The sequence below is a fragment of the Styela clava genome, chromosome 10 (assembly GCF_964204865.1).
Source record: "Styela clava chromosome 10, kaStyClav1.hap1.2, whole genome shotgun sequence".
NCBI classification, from domain to species: Eukaryota; Metazoa; Chordata; class Ascidiacea; order Stolidobranchia; family Styelidae; genus Styela; species Styela clava.
Window position 1 is genome coordinate 2,384,334 of NC_135259.1, and position 20,842 is coordinate 2,405,175.

General features: G+C 35.4%; 2 protein-coding genes across 4 annotated transcripts; both read left to right on the forward strand.

Moving 5' to 3' along the window:
• The first annotated feature begins 3,938 nt into the window (after positions 1 to 3,938).
• On the forward strand, positions 3,939 to 6,622 carry LOC120338012 (sepiapterin reductase-like). Its single transcript, XM_039405934.2, has 3 exons — positions 3,939 to 4,439; positions 4,738 to 5,064; positions 5,878 to 6,622. The coding sequence occupies exons 1-3, from the start codon at positions 4,191 to 4,193 to the stop codon at positions 6,112 to 6,114; spliced, it is 813 nt and encodes a 270-aa protein (XP_039261868.2). The 5' UTR covers positions 3,939 to 4,190; the 3' UTR covers positions 6,115 to 6,622.
• A 1,693-nt stretch (positions 6,623 to 8,315) lies between these two features.
• On the forward strand, positions 8,316 to 17,299 carry LOC144428096 (uncharacterized). 3 transcript variants are annotated; one of them, XM_078116789.1, is made up of 9 exons: positions 8,316 to 8,473; positions 8,721 to 8,899; positions 9,151 to 9,241; positions 9,645 to 9,889; positions 10,161 to 10,314; positions 10,541 to 10,717; positions 10,886 to 14,564; positions 16,541 to 16,734; positions 17,011 to 17,299. In XM_078116789.1, the coding sequence occupies exons 1-7, from the start codon at positions 8,414 to 8,416 to the stop codon at positions 11,015 to 11,017; spliced, it is 1,038 nt and encodes a 345-aa protein (XP_077972915.1). In that variant the 5' UTR covers positions 8,316 to 8,413; the 3' UTR covers positions 11,018 to 14,564; positions 16,541 to 16,734; positions 17,011 to 17,299. The 3 variants fall into 3 exon arrangements, with proteins under 3 accessions (XP_077972915.1, XP_077972914.1, XP_077972916.1); XM_078116788.1 differs by having other exon boundaries at positions 16,541 to 17,299; XM_078116790.1 differs by having other exon boundaries at positions 8,342 to 8,473; positions 8,675 to 8,899; positions 16,541 to 17,299.
• Positions 17,300 to 20,842: the final 3,543 nt, after the last annotated feature.

Here is a 20,842-nt window from a genome sequence, read left to right on the forward strand (position 1 = left end):
GAATGTCAGAACAAAACCATACATAGAAATCGTAAGTCATGTAAATATGTTGAATATTCGAAAGTGAAGAAGTTTTAAAATCATTATCGTGGCCAAAAATGGTTTTTGCTGTTTACACTATTTAGAATAAATCGAACATATTCAGCATATCAGGTCAGGTCTGTTAAATATGATATTGCAATTTACAAACGACGTCATAGGTTACGGATTACATTTATTTTAATATATCAATAAAGTTATCACTCACAAATTTGTGTCGAATGGGCGATCAATTTTGAGATAGAGTAGCTATTGACGTTTTACAAATAGGAATTTATCAATTATGATACAATAGTTAAACAACAAATTAAAATAATGACGATAAACGAAATTTTACGATATCACGATCAAAGTCAAAATCAAATAGACTGCATTTGAGCTATTGAGTGGAGATACCTAAGGCTTGTCGGTTTCAGTTCCATATGAAAAAACTTTAACTGACAACCTAACAGCAAGTTGTACATACTTTGATCTTTGGTGGGCCGTAACTCCTACATGAGCATTTGCCGCAGTCAGTTTGTGGACCGCAATGTCTTTTCGTAGGCCATTCAGCAAACCCCATATACTCGGATGTTTGCATCGGAACATTCCTTGTAAGGCGTTGTGAAATCCTTCTACAGCGTTTGTTGTTCTTGGGGCCGAAGGCATGATTTCAATCTCTTTGGCATAGTTCCACAATCGAGGGGGAAATCTTGCTTCTCTTGGACGTGAACCCATTTGAGGTCCACGAATGTAGGTAGATTCAAAATATTGCAAAAGTTGATTGCATTCGGGCGCATCGTCGAAGGTGTCGCAAAGCAAGGTGAAGACTTCGGCAACCTCGTTAATGGGAACAAAAGCCAGAGCTGCCAAACTTCTAATTTTCAGATTGAAAGAGGGTAAACATTCAAACTTCTTTTTTAATCCGATAGAACCAACATTTCGAATTATAGCTTGTGACAGGTGAAAATAACATCCTTTAATATCGGCCAGAGGAAATTGTGCATGGAATGCATTGACAGCTGCTATTTCAAAATCAACAATGATTTTGGTGGGGTTAGCATTTGGGAAAATGATTTTCAACACTTCCAACATCTGAACGTATGTTTCTTGTCGCTTGTCTCGTAATAGAAAATATACGCATGGTAGATAGGATGCTCCCACTTTACAGTGAATTGTATACAACTGGAAGAAAATATCGGGCACCACATCAAATGTACCGTCGTCAAGATATGTGTCACTATCTAGATGTGCAAGTAGTGATCGATCTCCAATGGCCATTATCCGATGACGATCCTCCGGGCCAGTGTCATGCAAAATGATATCTAAATATTGGCTCGGAATATCAAAGCTTGCACTTGTAGGATTCGTACGTGAACAATTTTTCTGTCGTCTTACTCTGCATATATCGGCCTCCAGAGTCGACTTGCCTGGCAAGCGCATTAGTACATCTGTTGATCTATTATTCAATACTTCACCTAAAATATATCTTGTCGATGTATTTGATGGTGTTGATGCTGCTTCTTTTAATGTTGCACGGATGATCCCAACTTCAGTCTTAATGCTGTCGCCAGAATGACTGTGATATCCTAGTTCTTTTATTACATTTTCACCGATCGTAACAACAGTCGATTTACATCGAAATTTCCTAAACTGACGGCATCGCCAATGAGTAGCATCTGAAACCCAATCATTTCGCTTACAATATTCGTGGACTTTGTAAATCAGTAAGTCGTTTCCTCTTGTGGTCTTGGAAAATGTAGGCGCCATGTTTCCAACTTATTTTCGCAAAGGGACTTGTCATCTTCGCAGCTGCAACGTCCTGAAGAAACAGTTTGGAATTGTCTGCGAGGGAAAAAGGGCATTGATGCGAGGAAAAACATTGCGCGGGATCGAACTAACACATCAATTAAAATTCTTGATCGCGCTCTTCAAGAGTCGTCGACCATTCAAAGCACAAATCATACTCCCCAATTTTGGCTCGCATTCTACAGCGGAACATTTTGTTCATTGAGTCCTATGATATCGACAATTGCGATGACAATGACAGACGGAGTATAATATAAATATATAATATAATTTAAATATATAGAAAATAGTTGTAATAAAGCCTTCGAGTATATAATCGAGAATTCCATGGTGTTTTCGCAATGTATGCATTTGGAGAAAGAATCCTAAGTGTACCTTCCAATCCTATATACTATAGTATATAGCAGGGCTACTCAACTATTTTTGCTAAAGGTCCATATACAAAACTTGGAAATTCCTGGGGTCCGGTCTGGCCAAAAAATGTACTTCATACTGCGCCCAACAATATTTTAGTGACTCGATCTTTTCGGTTACAAAGTCAAGGAAAAGCGAGTTGTGGAAAACTGAGTAACCGCGAAATATTCCACATCCTTATACATATCCAAAATTAGGTGGAGACAATCTTCCGGAATAAAAATATCATACGCGGTCCGAATCGAATACTTGGAAAGTCCGGATTCGGACCGCGGTTCGCCAGTTGAGTAGCCCTGGTATATAGCATGGAAGGATAAGGGTGTATATGTAAAGACGCTAATATTCTAAATGCAAATGCCCATGGGCGTAGATGTTCATGGGTGCGAATGTCTGTGGGTACAATTGTACGCGGGTGTAAAAGTACGCTGGTGTAAATGTATGTAGGTTCAAATGTACGCGGGTTCAAATGTACGTGGGTTCAAATGTCCGCGGGTGCAAATGTTCGTGGGTTCAAATGTACATGGGTTCAAATGTCCGCGGGTGCAAATGTACATGGGTTCAAATGTACGCGGGTGCAAACGTACACGGGTTCAAATGTCCGCGGGTGCAAATGTACATGGGTTCAAATGTACGCGGGTGCAAACGTACACGGGTTCAAATGTCCGCGGGTTCAATCTATATGCGGGTGCTAAAATCCATGGGTGGAAATGTATGGGTTCAAATGTCCGTAGGTGCAAATGTCCATAGGTGCAATAGTATACAGGTGCAATTGTCCTGGGTTCAAATTACGGGTTCAGATGTACGGGTTCAAATGTACGTAGGTTCAAATGTGCTGTCACCTGAACCAAGTCACTCTAGAGTGATTTTGGCGGTTAGAGGCCGTTAAAATCCCGTCTCGAGGCGGAAAAGCGTTTGCCCGAGTATTGGTAATTTTCCAAGTGGCATTGGGTAGGGAAAGTGCTTCCGCCCCCTCAGAGGTGAGAAAACGTGTGGAAAGCCACCACCACTTTTTACCTATACCTAAAAAGTCGCTTTTCTCTTTCATTACTGGACCAATTTCTCTGAAATTTTCAGTGCCCAAAGATAAAATATTGGTATTGGGTTCAGTCGCATATTGTTTTGACGGAAAGGTAATTAATTGTCATGTTCTCATTTACACAGTTTGTTATAATAATCTGCCAGGAAGAACCGGACTCAATGTCAGTTACCGCAGTTTCAACATTGGTATTATTTCTGAACTTTGTCCTGTGAAAGCTAGATTTACATGCTATTAAAATATTGAGAAACACGAGTCAAACTGCATTGAATTGATATCAGATCAGTCTGCTAGCATTCCACCAACAGACTGAGGAAGGGATGAATGCCTGCAGCCACAGATAAGATGGATGATGGCATGCTTTTATGAGCGCGCCTTGCTGCTGTGCGTACTTGTTTTTTGTTTCCCATAATCGAATGAAATGTGTATGCTTTTCAGGGCTAAATATTTGTCGAAATTGAACACGAAACAATAGAACCGGATCTCGAATTAATAATATATCCGGCATACCCAAATATGAGTCTCGTCATGCGGTGTTCACGGTGAAAAGTAAAAACGAACCTGAAACAATGAGAGAAGCAAGCTTGTCACGCTTCATCGGGCATTTATTGACTTCGTGTGTCGCGACATGAAATGTGTGATCAGTCGGCGTGCGTTCATTAGAACCGATCGACGTGTTAATGAGAAGTCTCGTGATCGAGCCAATACGCTATGATTTCGTTTATATCTATTATGGTCCCTGGTAGGGTGCGGATATGAAAGCTTATAATCTCTTTATAATAATCGGATTAAGTATTAATATATCTAAGAATCAATTTATTCGCTTCTGTCACAACTAGGTTAATAAGAAACATACAGTAGTGATTAAATTACGTTGTTATTATATGCGTGTAGGCTGTAAAGGTAAAGACCTATGTTTAGTATGAGTATATTTTCTGAGCCCACGTTTGCTGTAATTACCGGAGGCAGTCAAGGACTCGGTCGCTCCATAACTGAGGCGTTTGCTACAAGAATAACTTCGAAGTCCGTTATAGTTATCACTGGTCGAAATTTAGATGGTTTGAAAGATACAGCACGAAGAGCTCTACAAAAGAGGAAGCAGAATGGGAAGGAAAATGATATAGAGATACAGTGCATCTCGGCTGATCTGTCTGATTTTATGGTAAACGTTTGTAGATGGTTTTGAAATTTATTCAATCAATTAGAAACCAGAGATGTAGCAAACCATGTATCTACAGGAAAACAATATTTAACCGGATCAACCCGTTCTTGTTGTTTTAAACCAAACCTGAATATCGCTTCAAGGTACTTGATTACCTGTAAATAATTTAGCGAATTGTAAGGCTATGCGAATGTTCACGGTGTCTCTGGCATAAACTGTGGTTGGACAAAATGACAGATTAGGTATCACAGTTTATAATTTTGTGCAAAATAACCACATTCTCATTGGCGTTTTATAGGATGTCCGACGACTGGGCAAAGAATGCTTGGATGGAAGAAGAAGCATAGATTTCCCAACCGCGCTACTTATTCACAACGCTGCGAGCTTAGGAGATTTAAGCAAAGAAGTTTGCGATTTCGAAGATCCAGAAGAAGTATCTAAATATTTCACGGTCAATCTTGCACATTTACCCTGCATCACTGGAAACTTTCTAAAATGGAGAAATGTTGAAGAAAACAATCTGAAAACTATAATAATCAATGTCTCTTCACTATTTGCTATTCAACCTCATCCCTGTTTCAGTTTGTACGCTTCGGGAAAAGCTGCAAGGGATATGCTTTTCAAGGTAATATATAACTCGAATATACTATGAACTTCCTGTTAACATCACAGGTTTTAGTTACAGTTCTTAGAACAGACTGCAATAGGCTGTACGGATATAGACCACGTGGAAATAAATTCTATTGAACGATACAATCTACGTCAGGGGTCGGCAAACTTTTATCGTTCGCGGGCCAAAATTAAAGGTTGCGAACTTGCGAGTCATTGGCGGTCCGCATATATTTTTAGAAAGTTAAAAACCGAAGAAATGGCCAATGAATTACATTTTTTCACACAGATTTCAATTAAATTTCAAGCACTGTGCGAAGACTGATCATTTCAATATTTTCTGCGTAATCAAACCATTTGCACTCAGCATCAACTTTTTACGTTCTGTTGCCATTTGTCTAATTATAATCAATCATAGGCTCATTAAACGAGTGATTGTGAATTACATACTTGTTAGGTTATAATATAATTTAGTGTCACAAAACAAATTCTGTCACGTAAAGAATATAATCGCCAATACAGCTGCTTCAAAGAATATAATCGCCAATACAGCTGCTTCGTTAATATAATTCAGTGAAGCGTCGCGGGTCGGATTATATTGCTCCGCGGGCCTGATCCGGCCCGCGGGCCGTAGTTTTCCGAACCCTGATCTACGTGAACAACAATCAGTTAAATTTGAATTGTAAAATAAGTATTTTAAATATGATCCATTTATAATGGTGGGGGTAGGCTAAATCGAAACTGTTTATTGTGCTTCTTGCGTATCTCAAGTACATTGTCAAACAGCATCTGTTCCCATAAGTCTAATAAATTAATCTACATAATTTAGGTTCTTGCGAAAGAAAATCCGGCAATCAGAGTGTTAAATTGGGCGCCGGGACCTTTGGATACGGAGATGTCTGAAACTATAATGAAGACTTCGAACAAACACAACACGGCGGAACTTTTCATTAAGTTAAAAGATGAAGGTAAAACTCTGACTTGCGAGCAATCTAATATTAAACTCATGGAAGTTCTTGCAAAAGATGAATATGAATCTGGACAGCATGTTGATTATTTCGACTAGAGATAGGCGATAATTTAGTCACTCTGATATTTTTTAAATTCTCAAGGCGACCTATAATGGGCTTCTTTCAGACTTTCAATAGGACGATGTGTACAGTGCTATAAATACCAATATTATGCAATGCTATAAATGCTTGAATATCACAACATTTCGTTTGAATGTATCTATTTATTTTGCCAATGTTTTTGCTATTTTATCGCATTGCAATATGTTTATCCTTGCAATTGTTCTGCTTACTTCTGCTGTGATTTCTTCAATTTTTTATCTTTGTTTGTTTTTTGAAATAGAAACATGTTGGTAATAGTAGAGAAACTCCAAATTCCACTGCTTGCTTAATTACTAATTAGATAAATCATTTTCGATCTGATTTTATAGAACATGATATTGTACCAGTGATTTTATTTTACAAATTTTTGAAATGTAAGAAGTGCTATATTAGATGACGTGCAATTATTTTAATTGTCAATGATCTTTTTCCGTCGTTTTAATTATAATACATTTGTCTTGAGGTGCTTTTTCTTCCTGAACAATGCGATCAAGGAGATTGGCAGAAATAAAATGTTAACTGATGAAAACACTAATATAGTGGTTTGGCTACATGAGCTTATGTAAAGTTATATAAAACATTTCACTGCATCGTCATATGGCGTTGGTAAAAATGAAGTGAAATTGGGACACCGTGCGTAGTTAGGTCTTTGTTGTTTTGTTGCTTAATTGCTATATGCTCCAAATAGAAACTTGCATACAACTGAACTCCATTTATTGAGAACAGCGGCGCGACTTGACATACAACGTAAACAGTGATCATAAACAAACGTCTACTAAATGCTAATTATCACCACTGATGAACCAGACGGATAGATGAGAGGCGGTTCGCCGCAACAATTAAGAGTTGTCGCGCTATTCATCATTTGAGTAATCACATTGCGTCACAAGGGTAACTGGAAATTTAAAACCTAATTTCGGGTCTACTAGTTTTTGAGCTGTGATGTTAATTCCCACTGAATAAATCCTACCAATTCTCAAAAAATCCTAATCAATTTTAGTAACGTTTGTTTAACGTAAAAAACTTCCTAATGACATTGAGAGTCAATACTTTGCCATGATTCAATTTTTTGATCGTAGCCGGATTTAAGTCGATTTGTATGACGCAGTTATGTGACGTCATAATGGCGCACTGTGACTTAGGCAGAAATGTGTCTATGTCTTGGGGACATCGCAATTTGCAACTTGACTATATGTACCAGTCCTGAAAACCAAACATTCCAAAAACGAATGTAATTCTCAGTATCTACGATATCTAATCCCCAAAATAGCTAATCTGTTTCCTTTATTTTATTTTTTATGTTTCAAAATATATATTTCATCAATATAACACGCTCTGAACACCCACCGAAATAAGACTAAGATTAAATATAAAGAATAAAACAGCAATGTACCCAATATAAGAGCCAACCAAGGTGAATTGGACTCGGACAGTCAATATCACAAGTACACGCCTTCCTATACTGTAATATAAATTCAAATTTATAAGCGCCAAGCTAGAATCTGAGACGCAAAATCTCGAAAATATTTCGCCGAGGTTATTTTGCCTTTATGACGTCACAATAGTCCGCCGGTAACAATGATAATTCATTATGACAAAACAATTGCACAAATGTGCATGTCATACAAAATCTCCCATTTTATGGGTTTCGGAATTCTTAAAATAAAATCTGAGTTAACAGATAGGTGCGCAGCATTACATAAATAAACTCAAAATCGCCAAAAATGACTTACGCAATTCGGTTATTAGCCTGACGATATGTAAAACTGAATTTCTAAGAAATTATTCACTCTTAAAAAAAATGTGAATCATACCACCATTATTGGTCTAAGATCCTGGTAACTTGAAGTCAAAATAATATTTTTGTTTACTTTTGGAATTATAGAAGGATTTGGTATGTTGAGACAAAGTTCAACATACATGGGTACTTTCCATACTCTCGCGGCGACTTATGACAGCGATCCATAAAACTTTTTAAATTATTCAAAAGCCTTGTTATAGTTCGTTGCATTCAAACTGCTAAATACCGCCTTCACGCTCAGTTTTAAGCTTTGTGATAGATTAGATGATAATATTCGAGAAGCCGTCAAAACCGGCGTCTGGGCCGCGCTGGAACCCCTAAGGCAATCTAGAGCATTTTAGATATTTTCAAAGCACGTGGATATATAGATATATATTGTGCCAGTGGAGAGATATGCTAGTGACATAAACACGAATATTAAAGTGTTGAAGCAGAAAACTTCGGAGGAAATAATGTATTGGATATCTCTATTTTTTCTCGCAGCAATCATACTATGTCCTAAGAATTGCAAGGTAAGATGTTACCTGAATAATATAAGTAAAATATACTAGTATTGTTTGAAAGCTTGAAATATATTCAGATAAAATTTCTAATATCGCAACGGCAACAACAACTTAATAGTTCCTGAGCATGACTTCAGCTATCCTAGCCAGTCTGAAATTATTCCAATCGAAGGCTATTTGAATAAAATAAGACTTATTTAAAGGATAAAGGATAAGGTCGCATTTCGTTGTGATCATGTTCAACTCATAATATTAGGCAAACGACGAAGCATACATCAGTAGGAATATGGAACCCATAAGAGCCGGGAGATGGGACTTGCCAGCAAGTTACAAGTACGATAAAATATTCGAAATTACCGATGAGAATCATGATCAGAAAGTTATGGGATCGGAAGACGCATGGATTGTTGTTTTTTTCAAGAAAAAACTTCACAAGTGAGTTATTATTTTTGTATTGTGATGATTAATTCATACAAATCGAGTGAATGTATGTGTTACTAATTTAATTTCAATGATGCCTCAATGAAGTGCTATTTGGCAGCATATTATTTTGAATATAATACTCTAACTGCATATTATAATATACACTATAGTTCAATAGTCTTCGTCTTATCATAAATTCTAATTCGACTTAGGATTTATGAATGCAACCTAATTTGTTACTGATATAATTTTGTTTGTCACAGAAAATGGCGCGAATTGGCAGAAGTTATTAGTGGAGCAGTCTGGTTTGGTTCAGTTGACATTGACAAAGAGGCAGCATTAGCGAGACGAGTAGTAAGTTACATCTCTATTCCAATGTTCAACGTTATTGTAATGTATTGCTGGAGATGCTGGAACTAATTTGAATAACTAATTTAGGGAATTTGAGAATTAGGAATTTCACATGATAACTGAATATCAGAAAATGCTAGGTAACCACCCAAAGTGCCCCCTAATGCCTTCATAATATACATTAGTCCTAGCAATTTGCTTGGTATATAAATGAATGTGACACAACAGATTAGAATATCATACATGAATTGGATACAAAAACCAAGAAGTTATTAGATTTTATGATATACCACATCACCCCGTCGAACTCGTCGAATATTACCTTAGTCTGTACATCTATTTGTCATACTTTAAATGCGCACTATTGGCCCTATCATACCTGGCAACACTCTCTGTTACGTTTCAGAATATAGACATGGCAAAATTCGACAAAAAGACTGGAATCGCTGTGATATATCCAATGGCACGAGTCAAAAAACAAGACGCTCTCGTTAGCGGAGAGCTAAAAACGACGACAGGTGTGAGAGAAGCTGAGTTGCTTACATCTCGAACCATACCAGACAGAACCGTTGAAATCGATTTTTCTCCAGAGGGTCAACAAAAATTTAACGATTGGATTGTCAAAGGATATTATTATGAACAGCCATCTAAGTATGTTTTTCGCATTTGCATGTCCAGATTTTTATGAATATATACCTATTTTTCGACAAAACGCCAAACGTATGATGAATGATTCTATAATTTATACCACAAGAAAGAAAATCAATCGCAAATCTTATCATGTACTGCTAATTACACTCAGTATTCAAGACACGTTTAACTCAACATATCAGTTCGTCATGTAATCACTACATTTCTTTATTATCATTTAACTTGAAACCTAATTTTGATCATTTTTATAAGACTTGAGTTTATATTTTAGATTTCCTGTAATATGCATTACCGATGGGTCTGAAACTCCAATTCACGTGAAAGTATTATCACATTACATGTACACTCATTTCACCTTTGGTATCGTCCAAAAAAGAAACGTCCCGGCGATGAGACAGCTTTTCAAACAAGTTCCCGAGCCGCAGGTGGGCATCAAAGCTTTAAATTAACAATAATCATCTATGAAATTGAGTAACGTAGTCAATTCTATAACCAACGGCTGATCGTGTATATCACGTTTTTACATAATCTAAATTTGTAACTCTGCTATGTTGGATGTAAATCATATTCAGTCAGCGATTTAGTTAACGGAATCGAATTTACATTTAGTTAAAATTGACGCGTTTTCATACATCTTTGCTGTTATTTCAGACCTATCCTTCCTTCCTCGTTCTATTGGGAAAAGAACCTTCAGGAGAAGAAATGTCATCCGGAGAATACAACATGCGTTTCAATATAATGCCATACATAGACAAGAAATATGGCGACGCACGCCAATTTTCGCCACTTCTAAATTTCCTCATGACTGCCAACACTGATTACAGAAAGGTAATTGTGCATCCAGTAAATCGAATAGGAATTATTTTCATTTTTTCCAAAGTTTATTATTGTTATAATGTGGTTTTTGATCAAGGTCTGATTATGGTATGAAAGACATTCTCTTATTATGTGATTGTTGTTAAATGCAATTTTATGAGCCATTTTTTACAATTGCAGAACCTACCTGGACGGATGGCTTCCGAACCAGATTCAATTGCGAACCTGGATGGAATAAGACGAAGATTGACGCAGAGAGTGAGCTTGGTGTTCAACGAAAAGAAGAATAGACCACAGAAAACGGAGCTATGAGTGTGACGTCACATTTTTATAAATTTACAACGTTATAATTTTAACCTATACTGAAATTTGTCGCTTACATGATTTTTACAAAAAACACATTCTTTGATTTTATTCTTCCATGCTTTGTTTTAATAATACGAAATAGTTTATGCCGATTTTGGAAGCGCAGATCGTTTGCATCATGAAATGTAGAATATTCATGCAGCTATCATTAAAGTACTGTTAGATTATTTCAGTACCATAATCAAGATTTGTCTAGTGCTACTGAGCGATTACTACAAATGTTCGAAGACATGAGGATTTTAAAATAGATTCGAATCGAGTCTCGAATACTTAGAAGATATGTTATTATATGTGATTTTTTTCATTGTGATGGGTCCTCCAAACACATAAATTATGGAAAACGTAGAATCTATGACTCAGACAGTTATATGAAAAAAGGTGCTTTATTAGTAACAACTCACTAGGAAGAAAAGAGTCATATATTAGAATCGCGTTTACAAATATGGCTTCAATAAAAAAATGAGGGATTCAACTAGTCCAGGGGTATGCAAACTGCGGCCCGCGTTCCAAATGCGGCACGCAAAGAGATATTGTGCGGACCGTAGAGAAGGAATAATTTGGAATGGTGTGCCCCGAAACGAATTTTTGTTTCAGTTATCTGGAATATGCGTGCAATTTCAATCCTTTTGAGTCACGAAGCATATGCGAGTGCCTGAGTGTCACCGTAATATTAGCAAAACTGACTAGTTTTTTTTATTGAAAAGGATATTTTAAATAAAGGTGCGGCCCGTGGCTTCATTCAATTACTTAAATCTGGCCCTTCCACAATAAAGGTTGTACAACCCTGAACAAGTCCAGTGGTTTCCAAACTGTTTAATGAAAAATTCCATGAAGGACCTCTCGCATTTTTTTAATGATTCGCGGCCTTGTGCACTTAAATGAAACATTAAAAGATCACAATAAAAAATCAGTGCGCCGTGTGGTATAGTGAAAAAACACCTCTTCCTCACCTACTCTCACCAACAAACGTGCAAGTCAGTTGACTTGTAATAGCTTCAATTGAACTCACTCTGTGATATCACAGGCCCACAGCTCTGTGACATCACAATGGGGCATCTTGTTCGAAAGAGAAAGTGAAAAATCAGTGTCCCCAGCAGTGATTGAAAATGCGACAAATGTGTATTAGAAAATTTAAGCTCTCGATATTTGTATTATCAAACTATATGCTATATAACAGATTTCTTTCGCGGACCATATGAAAGTGCTTCATGGACCCCAAAAGGTCCGCATACCCAGTTTGGGAACCACTGACCTAGTCCTAGACCTTCCGTGGACAAGAAAAAACAGGATGGCGCAGTTCTAACTTTTCGTCTTAACCGATTTGTTTAATTTACTATTTGATTCGATTCAAAATGTCCAGCTCCAATTATTTCTGCAACTAAGCACCGGTCTTCGGTCACCGGTCAGTCAAGATGACGCTATTATGTTATTTCGACGTCAACAGAATACCACGGAAGCAGACGTAGACTACGGTGGGTTGAAGTGTTTGTTTCAACGTGCATGGCATTCATTGGATTAGTCCGGAAATACTCGCAACAAATGCCTTGTGGATTGGCTTAAAAACAAATATGCTGATTTCAATGTAAAAGAACGGGATAGTTTGTCTACCATAAATTTTCCCATCCACTAGGTCACGAATCATCATGACTCATCCATTTTGGTACCGAAACGCGACTTTCTTGTCTGTATGTATATTTGAGCATTGCTCTCTTATTTTTTTGTTTTAATGAGATGAGACATATTGCCTTTGCTTTCGTTGGAAATGACCACAGTTTACTGGTTTATTATCTGCTCGAAATAAAAGTTTCTGAATGAACACTTCAGTGTCAAGCAAACAGGATATTATGATTTCCTTTCATTTGGATTAAAATGGACAAGAGTTGTTCGTCGATGGCGGAAATCATTATGCTTTGTTTTTATGGCCCCGACAATTTGGCAATGAATTCACCCAGATTGAGGCAAACTTCCCAGCAATTTCAAAATCACAAAATATATTTTTGTACAATAACGAGCAGTCGTTAGCAATAAAATACTGTTGATGTTCAACAATATGATAAGTCTAAGAGGCTTCAACAGAAGCAAAAACTTTCTGGTCTAGTTGCGTTTGCGCAGAGTGTTTTTGAACTAACTTTCCATCCCATGGTTTGTGATTCTACTACAAAATAATATAAATAGCCAAAGTAGTGCTATGACAAAGAATTTAAATCGTCCGCTAATACGTTGGAATAGTGATTTAGGTTTCATTTAATAAAGGCGACTTGAAAAACATTTGCTAGCTCTAAGAAGGCATTGAACTTTCATGTGTTTCGATTTGCCAGTCCATAACTATTATGTTTACATGATTTCTATAAATACATGCAATTTTGTCGAAAATGACAAAGCAAATTATGCGTTTTGATCCTAAACGCCGTTTAATATTTCGTAAAATTTGGCCCCAAACTTAAGTCGACAGAGGGCGCTAAGGTTTCAATATAAAGATATTTAGAGCGTTTTGCTTGATGACAATATGGTGCAGAATAGGACAATGAGAACAATTGTTTCACACTTTCTAATGGCCTGTTCTCTTGTAAATGAGACTATTATAGAAGTATCAGGTTAAATTCTGAATTCAATGAACAGTTGTAAATTAGGATAACTGGATTAGTAAATAACAAAATGTGCCAATCGGAATTAGATTTGCCATATGAGAAGACAGATTACTGCTGATTGGATCAGTGATTGTTAACATTTTTCCACCTCTCGCACTTGATTGAAATGATCAAAAGCAACTTTTTTGCAGAAGAAGAATATTGTTCTTCTACGTAAATAACACAAGCATTGCATTGTTAGCACTTCTTTTCGCGTATCTGACACTTGGATGACACAATATCAAAATCGAATTAGAGAAGGCTAATACATGATTATTTACAGTGTCCCAGTTAAAGACGAGGGCTCAGTGACTTTTTTGCTGTTATCTGAATATACTATGACTTTGACGACCATGTGTTTGTATTACCAATTTCAACGTTACATTCTTGCACCCCGTTAGAAACTGTTCTCCAACCCTTGTGGTGTGTGCACCCCTGGTCAAAACCCTGGCTTATATCGCGAAGTATATCGCTCGCGTATCAATCGATATACATCGATATATATTATCCTTCTATCATTATGGGATGAATATAATCATACCTTGCTGAACTAATATTTAATAAAATATCACCGAATTTTTACACGTGAATTTTAGCCGTCTTTCGTACTTGACAAATAAAGAATAGTCGATGACTTAAATAGATCTACTACACGCGTTGCCTGCAGTAGATAAAGGGCAGTTCAAACAATCTATGCAAACAACACTTTACCTCGCGCTAATTCGTAAATAGGTCGATACTAAATTTTCTACCTATAAAAGAATTGGTGGTTTAGATTAACACGATTTATCGACAGAGTGTTTATAAAACCGCCGAAGATGTAAGGCTTCTCGCCGATGATTCGAACAAAGTGCAATGATAGAAACGTAAGTACCTAGTGCTTAAAGTTTAACCTAACCGAGAGTAAAACTTATTTAATTTGACTTAAATTCAGGAGAGTATTTAATAATAGCCTTAGAATGCTTAGATAAATAAATCAGAAGTTATTCAGAAGCATAATGAACGTGTGGAAAGTTACCAGTTTGATCAGAAGATAATATTTCAAATCGCGTGAAAATGTTCTTATTTCTTTTATAAATATCGGAACCAGCAGGCTCCAAATTTTTATATGTGACATTTGATATTTCGTTTTAGTTGCAATTGACAATCAAATATACTAAAGTCTGAAAATGTATATTTCATATTAAAACAAAACTTGAGTAACTGCATGCTCCAGAAAAATTAGTCCACAAATCGAATGTTGTATGCCATTCATTGTGGAACTTCGAAATTGCAAATTCAAAGTGACATGAATTTAGCGGCCAATATAGTAATGGCGCTAGTATTTACATCAGGGTCGTCCAACCCGTGCCCCGCGGGCATATGTGGCCCACGGAAGCATTTCAAAAGGCCCGCGCTGTATTTTCAGAATTGAATAAAACAAAAATTGGAGTAAAACTATTTTTCTATTGATGTAGTATACAAAGGTGTGATACAAACGATTTGTTTATTTTTCTGAAATACGCTCTGCCAGCCTGTTCAAACGAGCCATTAGTGCCATGTTGAATTGAAACCATGGAGGGAGATATCGATAAATAAAGGTACTATAGCCGCTTACACACTTGGTCTTTTACTACTCTATATGGCGTGATCGCTGAACAATCGAAGCCATTCTGAGATTGAGAATTCGTTAAGGAATGTATTTTATGAATTGTTCGGGTTGCCAATGTTTTACGTCCGGAAATAAAAGAGGTGTTTTCAAAAATAGCCTGTCAAGACAGACCATAACTCGCCATGTCGAAGAGCTTGAGAACTCTATAGCGGAAACTTTAATGATAATTGTGAAAGTTTGGTGTGCGGGTATTGTCTGTTTTTTCATTAACCTGTAGTCAGTGTAACAAAACTAGAATATAATGCCATGTTAAGTGGCCCGCGCAATAATTAGTTAACTAAATATGGCCCTCCGGCCAAAAATGTTGCATGACCCTGATTTACATCCTTCGATTATTTAAAAAATTGATAAATTTCCTATTAACATTCGCATATCATAGTCATGGAATTTTACATTAACTGTATCACTACGTAATTTCTAAATAAAAAATTACCAGATGTTGACAAACACGCCGTTTCAAACAATTTTGATCAAAAAAAAAAAAAATAGTTGACAGTGTATCAGATAAAATCAACATCATTACACAATTTCCTCTTGCCAATTTTCGAAACAACTTTTAATAGTGAAATAATAGTTTAGCTTTGTCTACAAATTTAAACTATGTAGACATTATAATATTTTACGACAAGCGTGAAATGTAAATCAATTGTTAATGCTGCTTATGTAGCATGATGAATGACATAGCACATCAGTAGTTCCATAAGTGGGGCGTCATTTCCTACTGTATTTTTCTTGAAACTTTAAATTTGGAAATTTTGGAAGTACGAAGAGAATATTGTGGAGCAAAGAAAATATTTTGGATATGAAAATTCAGTTTTTGAAATTTTGTGATCATTCCAACAACTCCCAACAATAATTTTATTTTATTTTACGATTATCACCAGCAATACATTCGAAGTTCCGTAATAATGATGATAACAATAGCATTAGAAGCAAAAATGCATTTTTATTTCTTTAGCTTCTTTAGCAGTTTACTTTTAGAAGTTCATTATTATTTGTACCTTTAGTTATAATACTGAACCTATTTTTTCGTCAAAGTAGCGTATAGCTTGTTCGAATACACCCATAGCAAATTTCTAGATCCCACTACGATAGTTGATTGAATTGATTTATACATTGCAAATAGATGCAAGTCAGAGTGCAAGTAAAAAAAGGTTTAATAATTTTGAAAACTGAATTTTCAATTTTTAGATGGATGAGAAGAAGTTGACAAACATCAAACGAAACGACATCGCGTAAAAACGAAAAAAATATCAGACACTATATTTGTCAGCAAATCAGGATGGTTTCTTCTAACGTCATGAACAAATGATTTTCGGCTTTCGGCAGACGTCCTTTCATCTACAAAGAATGCGGTTGCAACCGCAAATTTTCTCAATCTACATGTAATTTATATTTTGTCTGGTTGTACAAATTGACTTTTGATTGAAATAATCACACAAAAATGTGATTTTTATGTTGATAACCGAAAATCGAAATGTAAACATGAGTTTATTGTTATTTTTAGTCCACAAAATGTGTCACGATTTCAAGTAGTTATGCCTCGTTAAAAAAATGAACGCTTCCGTTGAAAAATTGCGGAATAACTTGAGACGCCATTTTGTGCGGAAATAGTTTAATGTCAAGAGTATGCAAAACAACAAGTTTTTTTCTTATTTCAGAAGTGTTTTTCTTCAGTTTTGGATTCCAAAAATTGGATATTTACTTGTCAAAGTCACTTCAGCATTTTCACAGCTGCGAAATACTTATGTACAAAAATTGAAACCATGCATATAGTTGTATAATCACGCTTCAAAAAATTAAAAATGTAAACATTGTTTAGGATGTACTTTCATTTATTTTTGTTGTATTATTTTATGTTTGGCCGCTTCCAAGCAAGTTTCAGCAGCATATAACGCAATTCTCTAACGAGAATGAGTTTTTTGTAAATAAATCCTATTACTACCTATATTTCACATTTCAACAAGTCTATTTACCAATCAGTTGAATTCAAGGGTCAGTGGGGTATGGACGAAAATATTAGATATTGGATGGTTAACGGTGAAAATTATTTTTTACCGTTAACTATCACCCAAGGTAGAACGTATCGCGTGTATTATTATCTTCAAAACTAAACTACTTCGTGTGTAATAAGACTGTTTCATTCTACGATTTTGACGACAGCAACGATTAACCGGTAAAAAATGTTGCCAGATCAACGGGTATAATGTTTTCAATAAATGTTCCCAAACCCAGCCATACTATTTCTCTGTCGTCTGAGGTCTATCTTAGACCATAATGAACAAAACTAGAGTTGTTGTTGATAATGAAGTCGTTTGAAATAGATAATACAAGCAATTAGAATACTTAAAATAAAAAGAACTTGATCAATTTAGTTATCAATATCCCAATACAGCTCACTTATCATACCTTTTAATTTTTTTTCAATCCTCGAAGAATTCATGTATATTTGAAGAAGTTTCTTGCCCAAATCTTACTTTCATATTGAAATCTGGGGTGTTTAATAGCTAAAACATATGAACATTCATGTTCAACGTATAATATAGAAATTGCGGGTACATGCAAAAAAAAACAAAAGTATTTATGATGTATTTACAATACCCATAAGAATAATAATATACAACAATAATCGGTTTCCACAAGGCACAATCTAATATGTGGTGGATCACGTCTGTTTGGGAATAACTGTTATGATGTCCGAACCAAAAGCAGGCGAAATTAGCTCTTTGTGAAAGGCGATGAAAGACTATTTCAAAGTTAAGCATTTTACACACCCACAGACGAACATGTTTGCTTCACGTATACAATCTACAATGTCCTCAATCACTCAACTTACTCTCATTTATAAACTGTAACTTTGAAATCAAATGACAAAATTTTTTGTTTTTGTAAAATTGCTACTCTGGTGCAATTTAGCCTGGCCACTGATGTGTGGAAAAGTGATCAACTCAGGATATCTAATGTTATTTTTTATGGACCGCAACACACAAGTTGCTGAAATTTCCCAGAACGATATCACACACCCTCGTCTAGAATTATGAATATTCGCAAGGAGTTCTCAATGCTTCATGAGAACGACGTCGTGTTCAACAGCAGAGCGATTTATTTTCAGGCTCGGTATCTCTAGCAAAACCGGTGTGCTGGTCAGAATACTTCATTACTCAACTTTTTTAATTTTATATTCTCAACTCACCTCCCGGAACTGTAACATTGCTTTAAATAATTACCTTCCTCGTCAACACTCTGGAAATGCTACAAGCAAATCAGTCCAGTGTTTTTGTTATTGAAATGCTACTGATTAATTAATTACTACATTCTAGGACTGATTATCATATATTTAGGGGTTCTAATTCTACTGTCGCTTTAATTGCGCCTTTAATCAGTAGCAGCTTATCAGCATACCTTGTAAGCTGTTGCTTATTTGATATAGTTTTGCAATCGTATATTGCTTCACTGTGTAGATCTGCGTGAGTGGAAATCGGTTTGCAAGGACAATATGTTCTGTGGTCGATCAGAAATGATCAAGGAAAGTGAAACAACTGACTTATGTGTAGCATCTTTTAGAGTTTCCTTTTTAAATTAAATTTAATCTGTTTATTTTATTAAAATTGGGTAATTTAACAACCAATGTTTTCTGTGTTTGTTTTGAGTGATGAATGCTCTGTATATCAGTTGGTCATAAACAAGTTGACAATATCATAAACGCATCTTGGCAAAGGAGAGATTATGATTGCTTTATTTAACTTTTTTCGTTTCGATCCTTTTATTCATTTTAATTATGGAACAATAATTGGAATTATTAATTAGGTAATGGTTTATATAATTTGAATTTGGTATTGACGCATATTGACGATTGTGCATGCTGGTTTCTGTAGTGTTATGTAAAAATGTACTAATGATTAATAAAATCAGAAAAACTTGAAACGCATACATAGAACCAACCGGGCATTAAATATTTTCCGCGTGTTCGTACGTAGCGCGAGTGGCAGTATATTATCGTGACTAAAATGAGGTATGCCCGAGACTATACCAATACTATTACCCACATAATTTTATTAACGGTGATGCATTTTATTGCAGTAAAGTAATAAATTATTAATTGTCGTCGAAATATCAATTACATTTTCTATATATTTTAAGTTTTATCTTCAAAATTTTTAAAATCCTAAAATTCTAATTAAAATGAGCTACTTATTGTTATAACGCGAGCATATATTGTTCTGCAAATTTGGGATTTTTACAATGTTTTAATGTAGCACAAAGTTATTTTGGTATGTGCCTATTTAATAAAACGACAAGAAAAATGACGCAAATTTCCGGACATACGTGATGGCGATAGTCTATTTTAGCTGACAATGCATTTTATTCCATTGATTTGCTGCAATTTGAAACAAGTTTCATTAAAAACGCATTACTTCCGCTGTACTTGCATGTAATGGGTTTTAAAAGTGGCACAATGTTTATTAGAAATGTCTTCCCTATTATCATTGCATATTAAGTAGTCCATTTCGTTGTATAAAAATTGAGAAAAACATAAATATTAGAAGCCAATTCATGCTGAAGTAACCTGTTGAAAACGGGAACGGGAATAGGATGCGAATTTTATTTTAGTATACGACATATTTCATATACGCTTCCTTTCATTGAAGGTAATTATGTATAGAATATGAACAATAAACATCAGAATCAGAATTGATATTGCTAAATTACTGGGTTTGGCATGGTCAGGTTTGACTACCAGTTATAGCTCCCTCAACGCCATGCATAGTGACCCAAGCAAACTGCCAACTTAACGTGAAGATGTAGTACCATGGACTTTCTGGAAGCACTTGATAATCACGAAGTTATACATAGTGACGTTGAAGATTTGTGACAAATATTTATTTTATAATAAAATAATACTTTTCATATCTTCTATATTTTTATTTTCACTTACCAAATAAATGTAGCATCTCCTGGACTAAAAGCGGGTTTCATTCTTGGCTGTATATTGAAATACATTTAATTGAAACGCCCCTACTGATGTCCAGAATATTTTAATTTTTACAAAAGGTTCAAAGCAAGTTTGAAAGAATCGGAATCTATACCTTGATATCCTTTATTGAATAGTTTTCCAATTTTTTTTAGTTGCTGTAAAATATCAAGATTTAACTTTGCATTCGAGTATTTGGAATTCACATTTATTACATAATTTTAACTTTCCAATTTTGGTACACATGACATTTTTGGATAAAACAATTATGATTTAAATGGAAAATTGGAGCGAAAATTTGCAAGTGATAAGTTAAGAACAAAATTGCATAGCGTCACAATATGATTTTATAATAAAATTTTTGCCCAATTTAGTTAAATAATTGTTTTCAAATACATAAAAAGCGGAAAAATAAGATTTTTTAAACCACATAATAAAGAAATTGCCAACTTTTTGCACGGCACGTCTGTTTCGAAAACCGCTTTATGCGAAGAATATTATTTCTGCCAACCAATCAACAA

What these genes read in the sequence shown, in the direction of transcription:
- LOC120338012 (XM_039405934.2), top strand. Translation starts at nt 4,191, where the DNA reads ATGTTTAGTATGAGTATATTTTCTGAGCCCACGTTTGCTGTAATTACC. An exon ending in CTGATCTGTCTGATTTTATG is followed by an intron (nt 4,440 to 4,737) that starts GTAAACGTTTGT and finishes GGCGTTTTATAG; the next exon opens with GATGTCCGACGACTGGGCAA. An exon ending in CAAGGGATATGCTTTTCAAG is followed by an intron (nt 5,065 to 5,877) that starts GTAATATATAAC and finishes TACATAATTTAG; the next exon opens with GTTCTTGCGAAAGAAAATCC.
- LOC144428096 (XM_078116788.1), top strand. Translation starts at nt 8,414, where the DNA reads ATGTATTGGATATCTCTATTTTTTCTCGCAGCAATCATACTATGTCCT. An exon ending in TTCAAGAAAAAACTTCACAA is followed by an intron (nt 8,900 to 9,150) that starts GTGAGTTATTAT and finishes TGTTTGTCACAG; the next exon opens with AAAATGGCGCGAATTGGCAG. An exon ending in CCAACACTGATTACAGAAAG is followed by an intron (nt 10,718 to 10,885) that starts GTAATTGTGCAT and finishes TTACAATTGCAG; the next exon opens with AACCTACCTGGACGGATGGC.